At 44.5% G+C, this 19,404-nt stretch overlaps 2 protein-coding genes across 2 annotated transcripts in view; one reads left to right on the top strand and one right to left on the bottom strand.

The window, feature by feature from the left end:
* Positions 1-4,819: 4,819 nt before the first annotated feature.
* On the bottom strand, positions 4,820-8,433 carry 42sp43 (P43 5S RNA-binding protein; the record flags this gene model as incomplete). The annotated part of the gene is made up of 9 exons (XM_084488453.1): positions 4,820-5,095; positions 5,921-5,974; positions 6,416-6,645; positions 6,837-6,917; positions 7,116-7,189; positions 7,664-7,752; positions 7,886-7,982; positions 8,091-8,191; positions 8,296-8,433. The coding sequence occupies 9 exons, from the start codon at positions 8,431-8,433 to the stop codon at positions 4,820-4,822; spliced, it is 1,140 nt and encodes a 379-aa protein (XP_084344579.1).
* A 1,687-nt stretch (positions 8,434-10,120) lies between these two features.
* Positions 10,121-19,404, top strand: part of LOC311334622 (disintegrin and metalloproteinase domain-containing protein 11-like) — a 23,754-nt gene continuing 14,470 nt past the window's right edge. Inside the window, exons 1-10 of the mRNA XM_084463400.1 lie at positions 10,121-10,254; positions 10,817-11,010; positions 13,105-13,181; positions 13,756-13,822; positions 15,821-15,903; positions 16,859-16,922; positions 17,450-17,510; positions 17,953-18,143; positions 18,959-19,030; positions 19,224-19,390. Of these exons, the coding sequence (XP_084319526.1) occupies positions 10,197-10,254; positions 10,817-11,010; positions 13,105-13,181; positions 13,756-13,822; positions 15,821-15,903; positions 16,859-16,922; positions 17,450-17,510; positions 17,953-18,143; positions 18,959-19,030; positions 19,224-19,390 (1,034 nt within the window). The 5' untranslated portion in view covers positions 10,121-10,196. The remainder of the gene's footprint in view (positions 10,255-10,816; positions 11,011-13,104; positions 13,182-13,755; positions 13,823-15,820; positions 15,904-16,858; positions 16,923-17,449; positions 17,511-17,952; positions 18,144-18,958; positions 19,031-19,223; positions 19,391-19,404) is intronic.

Consider the following 19,404-nt stretch of genomic DNA (forward strand, 5'->3'; position numbering starts at 1 on the left):
GTTTTAAAAAAAAAAAAATTATTTTAACCATTTTAATCTATGTGATCTCCCTGTCATTTAACTATTTTAATTCATGTGATTTTTTCATGACCATGTTAAGCACATTGTGTTACCGTTCCGTGTATGAAATGGGCTATATAAATAAAACTTGACTTGCTGATTGGCTTGTTCTGTGATAGGGTGACTATAAGAGGCACCATGGTGCACTGTGTGTTCTTAAATGGTGTTCTTAACAGAGAATACGTACCGTTGTCCTGTTAAATGGTGTTCTTAACAGAGAATACGTTCCGCTGTCCTGTTAAATGGTGTTCTTAACAGAGAATAGGTTCCGTTGTCCTGCAGTGGCTATCCAGACAGGAGAGCCCTGTGGCTTCACTCCACGCTCAGCCAATGATCTTTAAGAGATGTTTTCAAAAAACTTGTTAAGATCAAGGGCGTACTTGAAGGGAAGCTGTCCTTGATAGGAACATGTCCCTACAAATGTCAAGAAACGAATCACCCAACCAAAAATCCCAATCAAGCTGAAAATGTACCTCTGTCCTCTTAAAAAGCCATACAATAGGTCTGCCAAATCTCGCCAATCATTTAATGGTCGCCAATAGTCCATCAACAACCTCTGAAATTCTTGTCGCCTTTTCAAAACAGGTAAATGGTTCATGTTTCTAAAATGTAAGCTATAAATAACAAAAACACATATATCAAATATTGCATATAAAGCCATAAATAAGTTATTGTAAAAGTAAAAAATAGAATAAAGGTATAAAGTCGCACATGTAGGCGCCGGTGCTGGTGTTCCGGATCATCAAAGTCTCATCAAAGTTTGTGCCGTGTCCCCACCCAAGTAGAAACAAAAGCGACGAACTTGGTTCAATCTATTTTTGGGTGGCCCGTGAGTTTGTTCCAGTTAGGAACATGCAGCTTCTGTACGTTTTGATGTTTCTTCTGTATTTTAATGTGACACAAGTTGTGTGTTTGTGGGGACGATGTGCTGCTCACATGATTCATCCCAAACCTTTAAGAATGAGACGGATGAGTTGAGACCTGTGTTAAGAGTTGCATCCGACGTCTCTAGGAATGGGCCGATGATTGTATGAATTAAGGGCACCAGGGAAACTAGGATTGGACCAAATCAATCAATCAATCCTTTATTTAACCAGGTAGAAATTCAATTCTAAAAGGACCTCTCAGGGTAAGGCCTGTCTGCGGTTAAAACTGGCAACTGTCAATCATACATAATTTGTTAAATTGAGTTGACTCTGTAGTTGGCTTATTGGGGCACACACAGTAGGGGCTATGCTGGCCTATATCCCCATTTGGCCAACAAGAAGAACACAGTTCGTGCTTTTCAAAAGAAAATTCAATCCTATCATCATATCGCTCTGTTGTTTGGAGTTTACAAAATAAATAAAAATGCCAATAATAGTTGTATTTTTTGTTACAGCATTGGTAGTGTAGTGCTTTTCTGGATCATTTGTTTAAAGGACAATACCGGTCTGTGTGATCTAACCACCATAACGGTCTCTCCTGGCTTCACCAAAACATCTGTGAATAATATCATTTGTCAAGTTTACTTCAAGGGTACGGATTCTTCCGAAGAACAATTAGTGTGAGTGCTCTCTTGCCACGAGTTAATCAGTGAGTTAAACAGTGAGTTAAACAGTGGCAATACAGCATTATCGTCTTTTAGAATCGATGAACAGTAGGGAGTTTATGGACAAAAAAAACAGTGAAGCCAGGAGAGACAATTACAAAGGTTAAATCAGACGTGTAGTTTGCTTTAAAGTACCTATTTGATCATAATAATCCTGCTTACAAAATACCTACAGTGTTTTGAAAGCAGGAGAAAAGAGACCCGGCATGCCATACTAATTCTTGGCTTAGTCCTAGTTCAAGTGTGCTGTTTCGTGTCGTCGGTTACTAATGACTCGAAGAGTAAACACTGTATTGACCTTTCATTCCTTTCCAAAACAGTGAAGTGACTAAAGCGCATCAAGTGCTGTGAAGCACCACCAGAGACCCAAACGCCATGCCACACCACCACATCACTTCCCTTCCATATCCCAACTGGGCATTCACTACCAAGGACAAATGACAGTGAGTGTACAACTTATCATAGAGGTCCGGTTCCTGTCTTCAAACAGGGACCAGGGATAAGACCAAGACGGTGAAGGAGAGGGAGGGGAGAGATGTTTTGGGTCATCTAATTCTGGAGAGGCAGGCTAAATCAGGCTATGACGGCTGTATGCTTAACCCACTTCAGGGTCCTGTGGTCTCTCCTGCTTAAATTATACAGTACAGTGTCCTCCTCCTCTTCCCTCCCCTCCCCTCGGCCAATCACTCCATGTTCTCTGAACATTAGGGGAGGGGGAGTAATAGTTGAACCTGAGAATTTTTTTTTTTTTTTTTTTGAACGGACGTGAAATGGTTTGCTTTCAGCGTTGTGATTCTTGTGAACAATTGAATCCCATCAATTCTGACTCATTTTGCAAGTGCATTTTCTGAAGGAGAAGACTCAACAAATCAGCACGTTTCCTCAACAAGACCACCTTTTATAGTGAAGGTTAAAGTTGGTAGCTAGTGCTAGCATAGGGCTGCTACAGCATCTAAAGGGCTGATTGTGGTTCCACGTTGACGCGACGCAATGACCACGCAGTCGCGTTGACGTAGACGTGAACCTTTATGGTTCCGTGTCGGGTTTACTAGTCGCTGTGCATGTCTGTGGTAAAGAGAACAAATAGTTGTTCTTTGTCTGTGCATGCTACTACTTTACAATTGGTCTACTACTAGAAGTTGTGATTATGGTATGGTTATGGATTCTAGCAACTTGAAAGCTGAACAGGACTCGTGTCCTGTGCAACAAAAACGGTTATTGCCATGAAGGCAAAGGCTACATGTTTCGCCTTAGATTTTTTGCATATATTGCCGGAAATGATCACTGCCCTTGCAGCTGTTTTCGGGAGGTGCACGTCAGGCCCTTGCGGTGGACGCAAGGAGGGTCCGCAAGGACGTAAGGGGTCCGTCAGCATGGATCCATAAAGAGCCCTTAAGGGTGCAACTGGGTGGGCAGGCAAGGCCTAAAGCAGCCATAGCACTGAAACGCCTGTTCAGCCATTCACTGAAGAGGCTGCTGTTGTTGCTGCCATGGCCACTGGTGCCGTTTGGTCCCCACCATAATGGTCATTCCAAGTTTAATACCCAGAATAACTATTCCAGAATGCACCCCTTCGAAAAGGAGGATTTGCTGTTTAAACTTTGAAGACCTTCATTATTTCCTAATAATGAATTCAAGGGGGTAAATCTCTATGGACATTCAGGATTATAATTATACTCTATTTGGAATAGACAGGTACGTTACTTCATAACACGTAAGTATTCACTGTGACAATGTTGTTCAACTACAACAAAATCAAGATTAATTGCCTCAAATCAATCTCAGTGAATGCCTGTATTGATTTCTGATCTGTGAAATACATTTTGTGTCTTGCAGTATTCCCATCTGCCCTTTAGGCTTTCAACAGAGCCTGATGTGTGTGCTGTGATGGCTGATACAGCAGCACTCATGTACTCCACTGCAGCAGTCAGCCTTCTTTCGGTTGGTAGCTGTACAAACTACCCAAATCCATTCCTTCCAATTACAGTCCTATACGGCTTGTACATCAGAATGCATCATGGGATTTTTTTGTGGCGATACTGCGCAATGTTGAGAGAACTCGAGTTGTACTTTAAATATCCTAATTCAACGTTAAAATATAAGCCAATGAAAACATTTTTTTTTTCATGTCTCACATGAGAAACAAATAACAAAAATGCAAAGCTATTGCTCCATAATGTAAATAGATAGTGTGATTCAGAATTCTGGTCAATAAATGGAATTGTTTGCACTCTGAAAATGTATTTTAAAACCTAACAAAAATTGCACTGAATTAATATGTTCAAATACCTAACTCACCCGCTTGAAAAACAATGTAACGCATTATATGACAATGTATCCGAGAAGAGTGTCAAATAACCTTTGGGCTGTAGTCTTTAGCATGGTGATTTGTGAACACAGTGAGAACTGTTGGCCTTTGCCTGCCATACAAGTCACATTTGGCATAGACAAAGCCATAATGAGCCAACAGAAAACAGGCCATTCCAGCCTTAATTCATGGCATTAAGATGTCTGGCTAGCGCCATTAAAGCTGTAAGATAACATGAAAATAAATGACAAGAACAATGAGGTTAGAAAAAGCCAATGGGTGTTCAAAGCGCACGTGGCCCGCTCTGGCATAGCTGCGGTGTGGCAGAGACCCTTGTTAGACAGTCCTTTGTTCATGGAGGAGCTTCAACACGCTCTGAAAGGTCAGTCTGCATGTGTGGAGAAGACTGCCACAGTAGAACTCCAAATACAGAACGTATCATAACTCTAACTATAACATAACGTATCATAACTCCCAACGGTCAACTGGGCCATCACATGGTGTGTGGAATGTTTGAGGAGATTGAAACCATTTGTATTCTGTAACAAACTTAAGCTTTATTGGTGATTTGTCCAAATATCCTCATAGCAGACATTTACAGAATTTAACTTTGTCTATTAAATAAGGTAAATATTCCATCTTTCAAGTGGAAAAATCTTAAATTAGCATATGAAGCATCAAATTAAACAATTCTTTAGTGCAGTCACTGCAATGTCTTGATGACAATTTTCTAAATTCTTAAATGATGGGACATTTATACTGAACATATTTTCAAATTATTGTTAAGGTCAAACAAACATAAAATGCTACATTTTCCTCAAGACAGAAAATTGGCACTTTGCCTCCTCCTCCTCCCGTGTTCAGCTGACCGGCGACACCTCCAGCGCTGGCGGCAGCGCTGGCGGCAGCGCCCGCGGCGCCTTCAGGCGGAACAAGTCGCGGAGGTTCACCTCGGGGTCCACGTAGCGCGGGATCTTGCGCTCGTTGAAGAGCCCCGAGAGGTCCGCCTCCACCTTGGCGCGCCGTGAGATGCGCATGCGCACGGCGAACAGCCGCCGCAGGTCGTCCTCCACCAGGGGCATCTGGTGGTGACCTTCTAGACGGTTCTGCCACGCCCGCTTGGAGCGCTGCCGCTGCTGTGGCGAGGCCGGGGCGAAAGAAGACAAAATGACAAGGACACAACCCCAGGCCCCTTTAAACCAAGGACACAACCCAGGCCCCTTTAAACCAAGGACACAACCCAGGCCCCTTTAAACCAAGGACACAACCCAGGCCCCTTTAAACCAAGGACACAACCCCAGGCCCCTTTAAACCAAGGACACAACCCAGGCCCCTTTAAACCAAGGACACAACCCAGGCCCCTTTAAACCAAGGACACAACCCAGGCCCCTTTAAACCAAGGACACAACCCAGGCCCCTTTAAACCAAGGACACAACCCAGGCCCCTTTAAACCAAGGACACAACCCAGGCCCCTTTAAACCAAGGACACAACCCAGGCCCCTTTAAACCAAGGACACAACCCAGGCCCCTTTAAACCAAGGACACAACCCAGGCCCCTTTAAACCAAGGACACAACCCAGGCCCCTTTAAACCCAAGGACACAACCCAGGCCCCTTTAAACCAAGGACACAACCCAGGCCCCTTTAAACCAAGGACACAACCCAGGCCCCTTTAAACCAAGGACACAACCCAGGCCCCTTTAAACCAAGGACACAACCCAGGCCCCTTTAAACGGCTGCATTACACCCACATGCCTGAAGCAGAGCTGGGGAAAGGGCTGGCAAATGTGACATTGTTGGATGAAGGCTTATTACACGCATCAAGAACATCACAACAGCTGCCGGCGTTTAGAGGGCTATGCAAATTATGATCACTGGTAGCAGGATTTAACCCACACTAATGAAGCGTCTGGCCTGTACATGGCCGACCACAGAACTGTATTGTATAGTATTGTCCTCACCCTGCATGGGTTGGGCTGGCGGTCGTGGCAGAGCATGTGTCTGGCCATGCTCTCCTACGGGGAACACAAAGCGGTCACATTACTCCATCACACACATTACAGCAGGGTTTGCAGCGTTTAAGTCCGTCTTATAGGAAAACCTGATGAAAACCAGAGAAAGTCATTCAACTAGGCGCAAACAAGCTCACCTTGAATGAGGACACTTCCGCTGATGAACATAGCTCAACATCTAAATATGCCAGAGTCGCCCCTTGAGTCCCTATTGAGGGACACGCCCTGACCAGCTGAAGGGGTACAACTGTTCAGACTACAAAGAATTGCAATCAACTGGGGGAAACTCCCCTTTAATAGAGCCATTTACCATTGCCATGGACTGAACCACTACACTTAAACAGGTGACACACTATACCACGGCATCATTAAACCTGTTGAGGCCAGGGAGGGGCCGCACCAAATCCTACTCTGGCCTAGGTTAGCCTCGGGCGTATCACTCACCCGCATGGCAAACATCTGTGGACAGTCTGGGAAGGCGCAGCGGTGTTTGAGCAGCTTCAGGTGCACCTTGCGGATGTGGTGCTGCAGGTTGAAGGTGGTGGAGAAGTACGCCTGGCAGCCCATCTTCGGGCACACCAGCACGGGCTTGTGCAGGGCGTGGACCTGCTTGTGCTGGCGGAGCCGGTCGACCCGCTTGAACACCTTTTTGCACGCTTGACAGGTGTAAGTCACTAACATGGAAGATTAAAAACATCCTTATGATTCGGCCGACAGATCTTAAGCGCAAAGTTAAAACGAAGGACTTTGGTCCAATTCCTGAGTAAATCAAGAATTCACCTGGATACAAAAAGGTACACGTTTCTGCCATGCTAGTCACATTACATGCATAATTATGAAATTGTTTTGTAGCAACGTGCCTTACCTGGGTGCTTCACCATGTGTTTCTGCAGTTTGCCCCAGGTATGTTCGAAGACCTGGCAGTTTGCATGAGGGCAGCGGTACCCTGAGGAGAACAAAGGACGAGGAGAGAGAAGAGCTGCAGATATACACCCGTTACTAGTCTGCTAGCTCGCCTCCTGAGCCACACTGTCGGTTAGCAAATTAATCTTGGTCAGATGTCCTGAACTCTTTCAATGTAGGCGCAAGAAACTAAAATGACGAAGATAAGGGGGACGAAAGACTTGATTTTTAATTCACCAACCGGCGTGTTTCTTCTCATGGGCTTTGCGGCCGATGTGAGAGTCAAATGAGGAGTCACATCCGGCCTTTGAGCACCTGAGCAAGAGAGCACATGCACTCTTGTTGACTGGTCGGTATATACTCTCACAACAGAACACATTGTAACTCTTGACCATCACCACCACGGATTGATAGGGGAAAAACAATATCGGTCTTTTAATCCAATTTCCAGTTTCAAATCAGTCATTTCAAAGTACCCACCATCTCACGAGTCCTAATGAAAAACACTAACTGACGATTTTGTTGATAGGCTGCAAAACAAAACATTTATATCCCTTCGTGGCTCCTTGTCTGTTTTACTGGCCACACTCTGGCAAGTAAGACGTATTTGTCTATGACACAAGTTAATTAAAATGTGTTTTGTAGCTCGCTTCGCTTCATTTGATCACATGCCTGACTATGGTGAGTACTTTCAACCTAGTCAGCATTGGAAAGTGTAGTTCCTCTTCAGCTATCCGCAGTGGTGAGAGTGCTTATGGTTTATAAGGGTTAAAGAGTAATTGTGTGTACTTGAACAATGAAGACTCTCCATGCTCTATCAAGTGGAGTTTATAGACTCTGCGTTTCTTGAAGGTCAGTGAGCAGTTGGGCCGAGTACACTGACGGAATTGGGTAGAAATGTGGAGAAAATATACACGTTTAGACAAATCAACATGTAAAGTACAACGATTGAGTCATAATTGTGCAAGTCTAGGTCAATTGTGGAAGTTAGGCGCCATCTGGTGGACAAACCTTGAAGTACTTCTCCTTTTCTCCGTGAGAAAAGCGAACGTGCCTCTTCCTCTTGGCTGCGTCGAAGAACGTTTCTGTACAACTCACCAACGTACATCTGTTCAAAAAACATGTGCGTACATATGTTGAACATGAATGGCTAGGCACGTAGGCTACACTTGTGATGGGCGACATTCGGTCAACTACTGCAACGACTTCGACTTACTTAAGTGACTTGGTTCCAGCGTGCTTTAAGCTATGGCTCTTCAGGTGGGACTTTCGTGAGAAACAACGACCACAGCCATCGTGTTTACACTGGATAGGACGCTTAACATAGTGGGGATACAGAATTTAAATTTTGCTCATGGCAAACTTTGAATTATACATTCGAACCACTTGAATCTGTCTTCAACAGGGTGCGCGTTACTTACCTCTCCGGTGTGTACCGTTTCGTGTTCTTTCAGTCGCCATTGGCGCGTAAACGTTGCCCCACAGGAAGCGTGAGGACAGTTTAAAAACTGCAGTTGTGGCGCAGAGTCAGCTTTCGCACAATCTCGTATACCATTCATTTTTTTTAATTTTATCGCTAATGGTATGTCTTCTGTCTTCTTTTTACGTTTAAAGGAGTGTTCCAGCTTTCCAACATCTCTTAAAAAGCCAATCTAGATAATTGCCACCTTGGACTGACCAATCAGACAACCGTGTAACAGCAAATAGGAAGGGAAAGAAGCTGAGTGCACTTAGTCTAATTGCTACGTCTTTGCAATCAATAGCACAGGAGTCTGTTGAAGGCCCGAAGCCATGGAACTGTCAGTAGCCTTGATAACACGGTTATGTAGCTGTTCGTGCAGCAGAGGGTGGTGTGCCTCTAAATACAGTCAACTCCTAATTTAATGACGTTCACTTACACTAGATTATAATCTACGTTTTAAAAGAGTTCATGTGCTATTTTAGCTCGTCAACCACGCCCCATATATTATTCTCAGAAAGAAACCTAAAAAGATAATATTTAAATCATACAATCACTTCCCTTCAGTATATTCTATAACTCGTTTTAGTCTCAAATCCATCCATAATACAAGGGTTCCTGTTCCGACGTCCTTTGATATTATAAGTTGACTCTCAGACCTGTAAAGCAATTGGAATTTCTTTACAGATTACAAACTTATCTCTCTCCCACTCTCTCTGTCTGTCTCTCTCATTCTCTCCCCCTCTTTCTCTCTTTGGTCTCTCCATCTCTCTGTCTTTCTCTCTGTCTCATTCTCTGATTACACTTTTCTGAGATAGGCTAGTTGTTAGAATGCACAATGTTTTGTTGCTTCTACATTAGTGAGCTGGATGCAGTGGAGAAAGGGGCGCCACGTATTAGTATAGCTCCCATACTTGCTCATCCCTGCACTCACACGGTGTGCAGAAGAGGTCTAGGGGCATTCCGTGTGTGTTGAATTATTATTGAATGCACATTCAAAAATCAACAGAACATGCTGAATGTAGGGTATCTATAATAGAGGACGTGTGTGGAATCATAGATGAAGGCATGCACCCTTTAAACTGAACACACGCAACACACACACACACACACACACACACACACACACACACACACACACACACACACACACACACACACACACACACACACACGATACAAGGTATTTATATGAATGGCTTCCATTCATCTATATGCTTCGGGAAAATAATGAATTAACTCTTAATTGCAAAAGCACCGCTCCTGCTCATAGCCAACAATCCGCGCGAGCCGTCGCCATCTCTCGAGCCTCCTTCGCGTGCAGAGAACTGCATGGCAACGGGAGGATGACTTGCTGGGAGGAGGGAGGGTACCACGGGCCCACGTGTCCTCGTCACCGCAGACCTGACTCTTTTCTTTCTTTCATTTTTTTTCCTACCCGAGTCTCCGTTTCCGCATACCGCAGATTCGCGCGCGCGCACACACACGCACACGCACACACGCACACACGCACACACGCACACACGCACACGCACACGCACACAAAGACCCGAAAAAACTGAGAATGATGCACGCATGCACACGCCCTGTTTCATTCCGTCCGCACGCCCTCCTCACCGGTCATTTTATTTGTTTACGATCAGTGCCGACATGTTTCATCGTTTCCACCGCGATATGTTAATACTCCCCGTCGGCCGGATGGAGCTGGGCGGGTAGGTGACAGGGTGCGTTCATCGCGACATGTTCTGCCAATCGAATTGATTGTATTGCAATTTACTGTGCCACGTCGCGAGGCTTCGTCATCAGCTGGTTTGATGCCAGTCCGGCGCTCTCGATGGTGATCCGAGGGAATATGTGAAGATCATGCTCGCGGTGGTGTGCTTGGTCTTTGCTGCAGTGGGCGAGAGGCTTGCCATTTCAGGTAAGAGGCGAGGTGTGTGTGTGTGTGTGTGTGTGTGTGTGTGTGTGTGTGTGTGTGTGTGTGTGTGTGTGTGTGTGTGTGTGTGTGTGTGTGTGTGTGTGTGTGTGTGTGTGTGTGTGTGTGTGTGTGAGAGAGAGAGATGGGGGTGTCCAACCGTCCAACTTTCCCCCCTGCTACTGAATTTACATTTTGTACCAGCAAGCGCTATTTTGTCACTACCGCCAGCGATTGTATTTCAGTAGTGTTTAGGTGCCAAGATAGCAAGGGTGCAGCCAACTGGCCCGAACCCCAATTGCTTTTCTCTTCAGTCAGCGCAATGAACCAATGCGGTAGATTTGCTGCATCAACACAATTCCCAGCGCGACCCGTTGTACGTGTGATATCGCGCAATGTCGATATGGGGTTGCTTTGTCGAATAAAAATAACAACTTCTGAAATGATACGCAATGCACTCAATACTTGTGTTTTCTACCTGGTGTGAGAGACGTTGTTCAGACCAGGGGACCGGGATGTAGGCCTCGTGACTTTTGCACCCGTGTGACCACCGCTATCCCCTCCCTAGACGGGGACAGGACCTCAGTGCAAGATGCGAGTGTGTGGGAGTGGTTCTCCACGTCTGCGGGCCGGCATGACAGCAGCGAGCCCGCGGGGGAGATCACCTATCCCAGGCGGCTCGTGCAGCAGATCGAGTCGGAGGACGAGATCGTTCGCGAGTCCTTGGATACCCGGGTGAAGAATGGCACCGTGGAGAAATTGGTACGTTGCGGAAGAAGAACAACTCTTCTCTCCATCCCCACCTCCTGTCCCTCTCACGCGCCACGACCGAAAGTCTATCAATTTCGCCTCTCTCCCCATTTCACTCTGGCCAATGCTTTGTTTTGGCTATACCATGAGTGTAGATTCACACCGTGTGAATATTGGATATGGATATGGGTGAAAACCACCACCCTTCTCCACCCTACTGATCACAATGCAGGGAGGAATTCTACTTGACCTACTTATCTGTCCTCCAACTTCTTGTAATAAATGTCTACCAGTGCAAAGCTGGTTTGGAGAGACACATTATTCACCTCTGCGTTTAATAACTGACAAATGACACTCCAGCATCTTCAGATTGGCGTGAATACATGTAGGCATTATACCACTGGAGAGATGAGTGCACAACGACTTGAGTTTGTGCGTGCATGTTTAAAGTTGCCTCCTTCATTTCCACAACGACGACACTTTAAGATGCTCCTGAAATATGTATCCTGTCCGATTATCCGCCTGCCACACTGAGCCCCATTGAAGTCTATTATTTAGTAGAGCGTTGAAGTATTTCCTCCCATCAAATATTGAAAAGGAGAAGTGCTTCAAAGCACGTTGTTCACCCAACCGACCCTCAGCCCACCATCCCATCCCCATCTCTGTCTAAGGTGAGGGGATGCACTTTGAAAGGAGAGGGGGGTGGATAATGACTAGCTGTAGAATCTATGGAGGATAAAGAGAATGTGTTGGCAAGCTAATGCCCTTATGAGATGCAATCCAGGGTATTTATGGTTCACCTTCCTTGCTCTGTCACTCCTATCTTCTTTCCTAAAAGGTCTTAAGCAGTAAACCCAAGCTTTTAGCCCCAGCATTGCCAATGTAGGCCTATGGAGTTGAGTTGAAGCCCAACCTAGTGTTGACGCTAACCCTGTGCGTAGTGCCAAGCTAACAAAGACTCTTGTTTCGAGTAATTCCTCACAGGAGTGTTACTGGTAATGTCCCTCTTGTCCGTACTGCTCGTCCCTTGGGTTCATTGAGCCATATGTGAGTGGCTTGTGTCATAGACTTACAGCTAAAACCACTAACACTAATGACTATATTATATATATATGACTATGTTATGATAATAACACTATTATCAAATAAAACCCAACCTAGCAATCTTGATATATTGGACCAAAACGTACGCCTTCCCCTTGTCATGAAGAAGAACAAGCAGGAGGTTGAAGAGGGAGACAGACAGACAGACAGACAGACAGACAGACAGACAGGGACATGTGGACATGGGGACAGCTGGTCGATATTAGCTGAGCTGGAAATGTGGAGCGAGAAATGAACCCTTACTTACAGCTACAAATCCCTCATTATATCATGTATAATATCATCCCTATCAAATATAGTGTTCAAGTGTTCAAATAAACAGGATCCAGTGATCCAAAGAAACACAACAATAAAAAACAACAACAACAACAATAAAAAACGGTAGTTGCTCTGTGGGGATCCTCTCTCGAGTATAGCGCCCTCCTCTTCCTCCAGCTGAGTTCAAGTTGTCTACACTCCCTGGGGACCAGAGTTTAATCGTGTGCTGTGGTTCAGTGTGATGGGCCAGTGATTCACTGAGCCTTTTCCTTTACGCTGAATAACTGGTGGGCGCCATGCTGGCACCACTCATGCTCCTGGAGACGAGGGTGGACCTCTGTTCGTCAGCAGTATACTGCGTTTCCCCTTGTTCTGCTTCAAAGCATCTCTTTCTGTAGCTGTGTGTGTTTGAGTGCCTGCCTGTCTGTTTCCATTTATCTCTTTCTTTCTCCTTGTCCCCCTCTCTCTTTCTTTCTTTATGTCTCCCTCTTCCTCTCTTTCTCTCTGTGTCTCACTATTAATGTCTCATCTGCCTGTTTCTCTCGAAGTCCCGCTTGCATGTTGTCTTGTTTTTTGTTTGTTTGTTTGTATGTATGGGTTATGTGTATGCTTATTATTGATATTATTGTACTTTTATTATCATTTATATAATCATTACAAAAATGTGGCAGTGGTGCTGTCTCAGATTGTGGTATTTTGGGTTAAAAACATACAACATGGCTGTTTTGTCTGTGCTTGTTCCAGCCGGTCCACCTGGCCCAGATTTCCTTCCAGGTAGCAGGCTTTGGACACACCTTCACGTTGGATCTGGAGCTGAACCAGTTAGTACATCATTTCGCTATCACTCTCACATTGACCCAAATGCTCTGGACCCCCACATACGTAGGACGGCTTAATCGCTGAATCCATATGCATTAGTGTGCTTTGTGCCTTTTCCATCATTTGTAATCGGGAAATACTTGTGGAAGAGGCTTACGGTAACCATAAATGTGTATGAATCAAACTCAAAGTTTTGAGTTTCATACATACACATAAACATGCACAGAAGCATTGGCAAGCAATGTGAAAGGATGCTAGTGCACACGTCTTTTTGAACTAAAGAGAAGACACACTGGAGGCAGGGGTAATGGTGCCTTCACTTATTCATGAGTTTCTGGGCCTTAACGCTAAGCTAACAACATGCTGACACACTGTCATACTTTTGTATTCATGTGATGCTGGTAGATACAATCGTACTTATGGGAAATAATGGAGTTTATTTTTACTGTTAAAAGACACAGGGTAAAATACGGGAGGGGCTATCTAGAATGACACTAGAAAATAATGAATAAATTAGTATACTGTTATTGTTTTACGGTTTGTATTCAATTCAAAGATGTTTTCTCTTTATCACAGTCACCTCCTGTCCTCAGAATATATCGAAAGGCACTTTAATGACGATGGAAAACCTTTGCGGTCTGTGGTAAGAGCTGTTTTGCTGTGGATGACATTTAAATATTGTATGTACTATACATTTAAATAGTTTGAGGTAACATTTTGTCTGTTGTATGAGATGATCAGATAGGATACAATGAGGAATAAAATCAAATCTAAACATCATTAGATGTTTTATTGACAGAAACACAAGACTTGAAGCCATAGTTTCTTTAGTTGCTGCACTTTGTTCGCTTTCTCCCGCTGTCTGAGAGCATATTGTTAAACTGCTTTTCGTTCTAAGAATGTATTAAAATATTTATTAATTCAAATAGATTTGGAAATTTCTCTTTAGATGACAATTGTTAACAATTGTTATTGATCTTAAGTCTTAATTGTTTTCAACTATTGTAAGTATTTAGAGATGGTCAGAGACGTAGGTCGCGACCCAAAGCAAAGGCATCAGAGGGTGTATATTTTTAGACCACACCAGAGGAATGTCGCTGCATTCTGTCAGCCAGAAGGGACAGAAGGCATTTTATTTCATTGTACAAATAGGTTGATAAATACCCCCCCTACACCACCAACACCACCAACACCACCAACACCAGCCACCCATCCAACCCACAGCCCATGCACCCACCCACTCTCGTCTCCCCAACTCTATTCCTCGCTCTGACTGTCCAATGAGAAGCTTGTTTCCATAGCAGCCAGCCCACTTGGTGGTGTCATTAAGTCCTTGGCAGAGAAGAGACCGTAGTTCACCGTGGATGGTGGTGGTTATAGTGGTGTTGGTGGTGGTTGTAGTGATGGATGTGAGGCTGCTGATGGTAGTGGTGATGGCCAGATTGTCTCTCAGCTGGACCAAACCCTGATTCAATCCCAGCACTCTTTTTTTGTGAGGAGTGCATCAGCTATGTTTGCTGGATGCGGATATTGTGACCGAAATCTGATAATAGACACCTACATGTATGTGGTCAAGTTTGTTATGATATCCAGGTCTTTCACAGTGTTGTGAATGTTGATCAATGTATTCACTTCAAACAAAGTTACCGGGAGACAGTGTGGCTGAGGCTGTTGCTAGGGCGGTGTTGCTAAGGTAGTCAAGGTTGTTCAAAGGACAGGAAAATCATCAGGTACTGCCTTGTTTTTGTGTTCCAATGCAGTGACTCTATCGCTAACAGACAGTACAGCAGACTACATATGTAACTACCACACATCGACGCGGTTTTCCTGGTCCATGTATTTACTCGCTGTTGCTGTTGCTCTGTGGGGGCAACCCCCACTGTGTTGATTTATTAAGAAGCTTGTCCATGCCGGCTACTCCACCTCTATTGTCTGTGCAGTTAATCTAAATGGAACGATGCACGTGCATCCAAGTAGGTCACAAACCATGCCATGTGGTCCGCAGAGAGGGAGGAGAAGGAACGAGAGGAAGAGAGAGAAAGAGAGGAGGTAGAAGGGATGAGGGATTTCTGCAGCGGTCACCAAATTTGTCTCGTTTGACCTCATCTTAGTCTAGATAGATACATTCCGGATGCCGTCGGGTACGGACTGCCATATTAAGTCTTTAATGATATATTTTCATTCAATAGTTCTCTTTTTTAAATGGTTTTCTTGTATTGTGTTTCAATGATTGTCCTTTTACATTTTCCTTTCTCAAACATTTTTAATCCAAGGCCCAGTGGTATCTGACCCTGAGCCTCTGGGTCCCACTTAGACCCACTTAGCCTCAATAAATACAGAACTATTGTTGGCAAATTACCACAAATGTAAAAATTGAACTACGATTATCAATCATCAAATCAGAAAACTCCAAAACTCGACCCAGCACCTTCTCCACAGCTCGGTATGGGGACCCGACCTGTGCTTTGAGAAACTGCTTCACGTATCTTCATGACATCATTCCTGTCTTTGTGTCTGTCCGTTCAGAAGGGTGCTGCAGAAATACACACCGCCGTGTCCTGCCTTGCCCGACAGAGTCCACAAGTGTCTCTGAGAGGCGTTGAGTGTGTGAGACTGAAGCGTGTGACCTTTACTTCCCCAGGGAGGCGAGCACTGTTACTACCAGGGGAGCTTACGGGGTTGGCCGGGCTCATGGGCTGCACTCTCCACCTGCCAGGGCCTTTGGTGAGCTGCCCCTCTGTTACCCTCTAAGAAACTATTGTATATATTATATATCAAATAAACAGGAGAGATAATTAGTAACAATTATTGAAATGATCCCTGAATCAAAACTAAAACTATAGAAGTATGACGAAGGACTGGGATAGACTAGAGGGAGGGATCTCAGTCATCATTTAATGAATAATAACCATGAGCAAACTCATTTAAAAGGTGAGTAAACCCTGTTTGAGTTTCACAAAGTGTCGGTGAACATTTCTGTGTTATTTTCTACTAAAATGTATAAGGTTGTTTAAAGGGGGACATTTCTTGTAAATTACAAGACGTATGCTACCGACGGCTATAAACGCTTTAAAGGTCCCATGACATGCCACCAGGTGTGTGAGTGTGATGAGCCGTTACAAGCCATTTAGAAAATCGGGCTCTTCTGACATCGCAAGTGGGCGTGTCCACCTAGATGTACGCTGGATAGATCAGTTTACCTGCATACCCAGTGGACTGTAGCAAACGTTGCTCATCTATCCGTCACACATCTATAGGTGGACACGCAATGGCTTGTAACGGCTAATCACACTCACACCTGGTGGCATGTCATGGGACATTTAACAGAGTGATAGTTTTCTGTTGGCTGTACTAGGGTGATCACTTGCTCCAATGGAAACCAAAGTGTTGATTTATTTCTAAAACCTTTGTGTCCGTCATGAATGCTTAGATAAAAAAATGTAAAACTTGTATGTGAAAGTTCTGCTAAAACTGGGGTTTACTCACTGTTTAATGAGATGTAGCCCAAAGACTGTGAGGATTTAAGTGTTATGACTAAATACTAAAGAGATATAAAGGGATGCATGTTCAGATGAAGATGTATTGCCCTGAATTGTATGTTTCTTGTTGCTGTTATTTTTGTTATTGAACCCTCCTTCCCTCTGCTCTCCTCCCCATCACATGGCTGCTGTGTTCTCAGTGGAATGTTCTCAGATGGATTCTTCTCTTATGGGATCGAACCTGTGCACAAGGGGAGCAGCCAGGTAGGCAGAGCTCTCTGGTGAGCCAGGCAAAGACACTCGGCAAGAATGGTTTCATGGTCTAATGATAATGTTGGTTATTATACTGACTCGCATAGAAATGCATCTCGGTTGATCTTTCTAAATGATACTTCTTAGATAACTAGTAAAAAGCAGTGCAGCGCGTGGCTCCTTTGTACTTTAACCAACTATGTACCATCTACACCTAAACCTACAATGATGTTTTTTGTTTACATTTTTCAACCCAGGGAATCTAGGGCGCACCACCAAAAACACAAGGCCCTCACGACAGAAAAGACCCAACCAAGAAGTTAGCAAAAGCAGATAGCAAAACGCTTTGTTCCCATTGATAACAATTACAAAATAGCCCCCCCCAGCTGTTAAATAGCTTTCAATGTGATCGGCCACTTAGGATAGCACGTCCACATCCACACTCATTTATTAAGCTACTACAAAAAATGTTTCTTGATTGAATTGCTTTTATTGTGTTGTGTGTTTACACTGTGTTGTTGTTTTGTGTTGTGTTTCAGGAGGACGGCGCTCACACCATCCACAGGCTACCAGACTTTAGACTGACCCCTCATTGCCCAGGTAGAAGAGTTAGAACCTTTCATCTGTCATGTACTATTATTGTTAGTGTTAATATTCAATGTTATTACAGATTCATAACAAGTTGAGGCCTTTAGAGGATAGTCAAAATCTTTAAAAATTTGTACCATGCCATCTTGGCCATTGTCCTTTTTATGCTAGTGTGGGCTGGGGTAACAACTTTACTGTTGATGACAGAGACAGAATCGACATGCGTGTTAAAAAGGCTGGCTCTATGAATGGCATGCCTCTTGACTCTCTAGCATGTGTTATGGAGGTCAGAACTAGAAGGAAGGTTAAAGAGAATATTACAACAGGACAGAAACCCATTGAAATAAAGTATCTACATCATCCCACGTCCCCCCGTTCATATGCCCCAAACCTCTTGTTTAAGTATTGACACGTAAAGGGTTCACGCCAGTCCGACTGCCCTTGCTCCTCATAGGCTGTGCTAAAGACAGCAAGTGGCGTGGCGATGGAGTGGAAGAAGACGAGGGAGAGGAGGACAGACCAGACCAAACGATCTCCGCACAGTCCTCCAAGGGTCTGATGAGGCGCAAGAGACACGTGCGCCGTCCCTCGGTCCAGGCCGAGACCAAATACATAGAGCTGATGGTGGTCAACGACTATGAACTGGTAGGTCCCTCCTCACCTCATCTTCCCCTTCCCCTTCTCAAGTGTGTGTGTGTGTCTGTCTGCGTCCACAAGCCTGTGCTTTGCATTTGTGTTTTTATTGTGGCCGTGTGTGTCTTTGTGAAAGGACATGCATGTGTGAGAGTCTTTGTTGCTTGTCACCATGGTGTCTTCTTATCCCCAGTATTCTTCTTATCCCCAGTATGTTCTTATCCCCAGTATGTTCTTAGCCCCAGTATGTTCTTAGCCCCAGTATGTTCTTATCCCCAGTATGTTCTTATCCCCAGTATGTTCTTAGCCCCAGTATGTTCTTAGCCCCAGTATGTTCTTATCCCCAGTATGTTCTTATCCCCAGTATGTTCTTAGCCCCAGTATGTTCTTATACCCAGTATGTTCTTAGCCCCAGTATGTTCTTATCCCCAGTATGTTCTTATCCCCAGTATGTTCTTATCCCCAGTATGTTCTTAGCCCCAGTATGTTCTTATCCCCAGTATGTTCTTAGCCCCAGTATGTTCTTATCCCAGTATGTTCTTAGCCCCAGTATGTTCTTATCCCCAGTATGTTCTTATCCCCAGTATGTTCTTATCCCCAGTATGTTCTTATCCCCAGTATGTTCTTATCCCCAGTATGTTCTTATCCCCAGTATGTTCTTATCCCCAGTATGTTCTTAGCCCCAGTATGTTCTTAGCCCCAGTATGCTTTTCCTCCCAGGATTAATAAAGCGTCTCACTGTTCCTCTCCAGCCCAGTATGTTGTTTTCAGCATGTCTTTGTCTCACTGAAACTTACACACAGGGCATCATGTGTGTCTCTCTACAGTTTGTGCAGTTGCGTCGCTCTACCACTCAGACCAAAAACTTTGCCAAAGCTGTGGTCAACATGGCAGACGCGGTAAGACGTCTTCACCTTAAACAGAACTACAAACGGTGTTATTAAAAGTCACTTTGTGTGTGTGTGTGTGTCTGTGTGTGTGTGTAAATTCACCACAGTTGGTAGAAGCAGGTTTTGGAGCGAGACGTTCTCCTCTCTTGACGCAGTGTAAACACGGTGACAGACTTACCGGGTATTTTTGGAAAACCCTCAGATGTACAAGGAACAGCTGAACACGCGGATCGTGCTTGTCGCCATGGAGACATGGTCATCTGAAAATAAGATGGAGGTGTCTGCGGATCCCTTGGCAACGCTGGGCAACTTCATGAAGTACAGAAGGGACAGCGTCCGGGAGCAGAGCGACGCCGTCCACCTCTTCTCGTGAGTGTCTCTTA

The sequence above is a fragment of the Micromesistius poutassou genome (genome assembly GCF_964030765.1).
Source record: "Micromesistius poutassou genome assembly, chromosome: 1".
NCBI classification, from domain to species: Eukaryota; Metazoa; Chordata; class Actinopteri; order Gadiformes; family Gadidae; genus Micromesistius; species Micromesistius poutassou.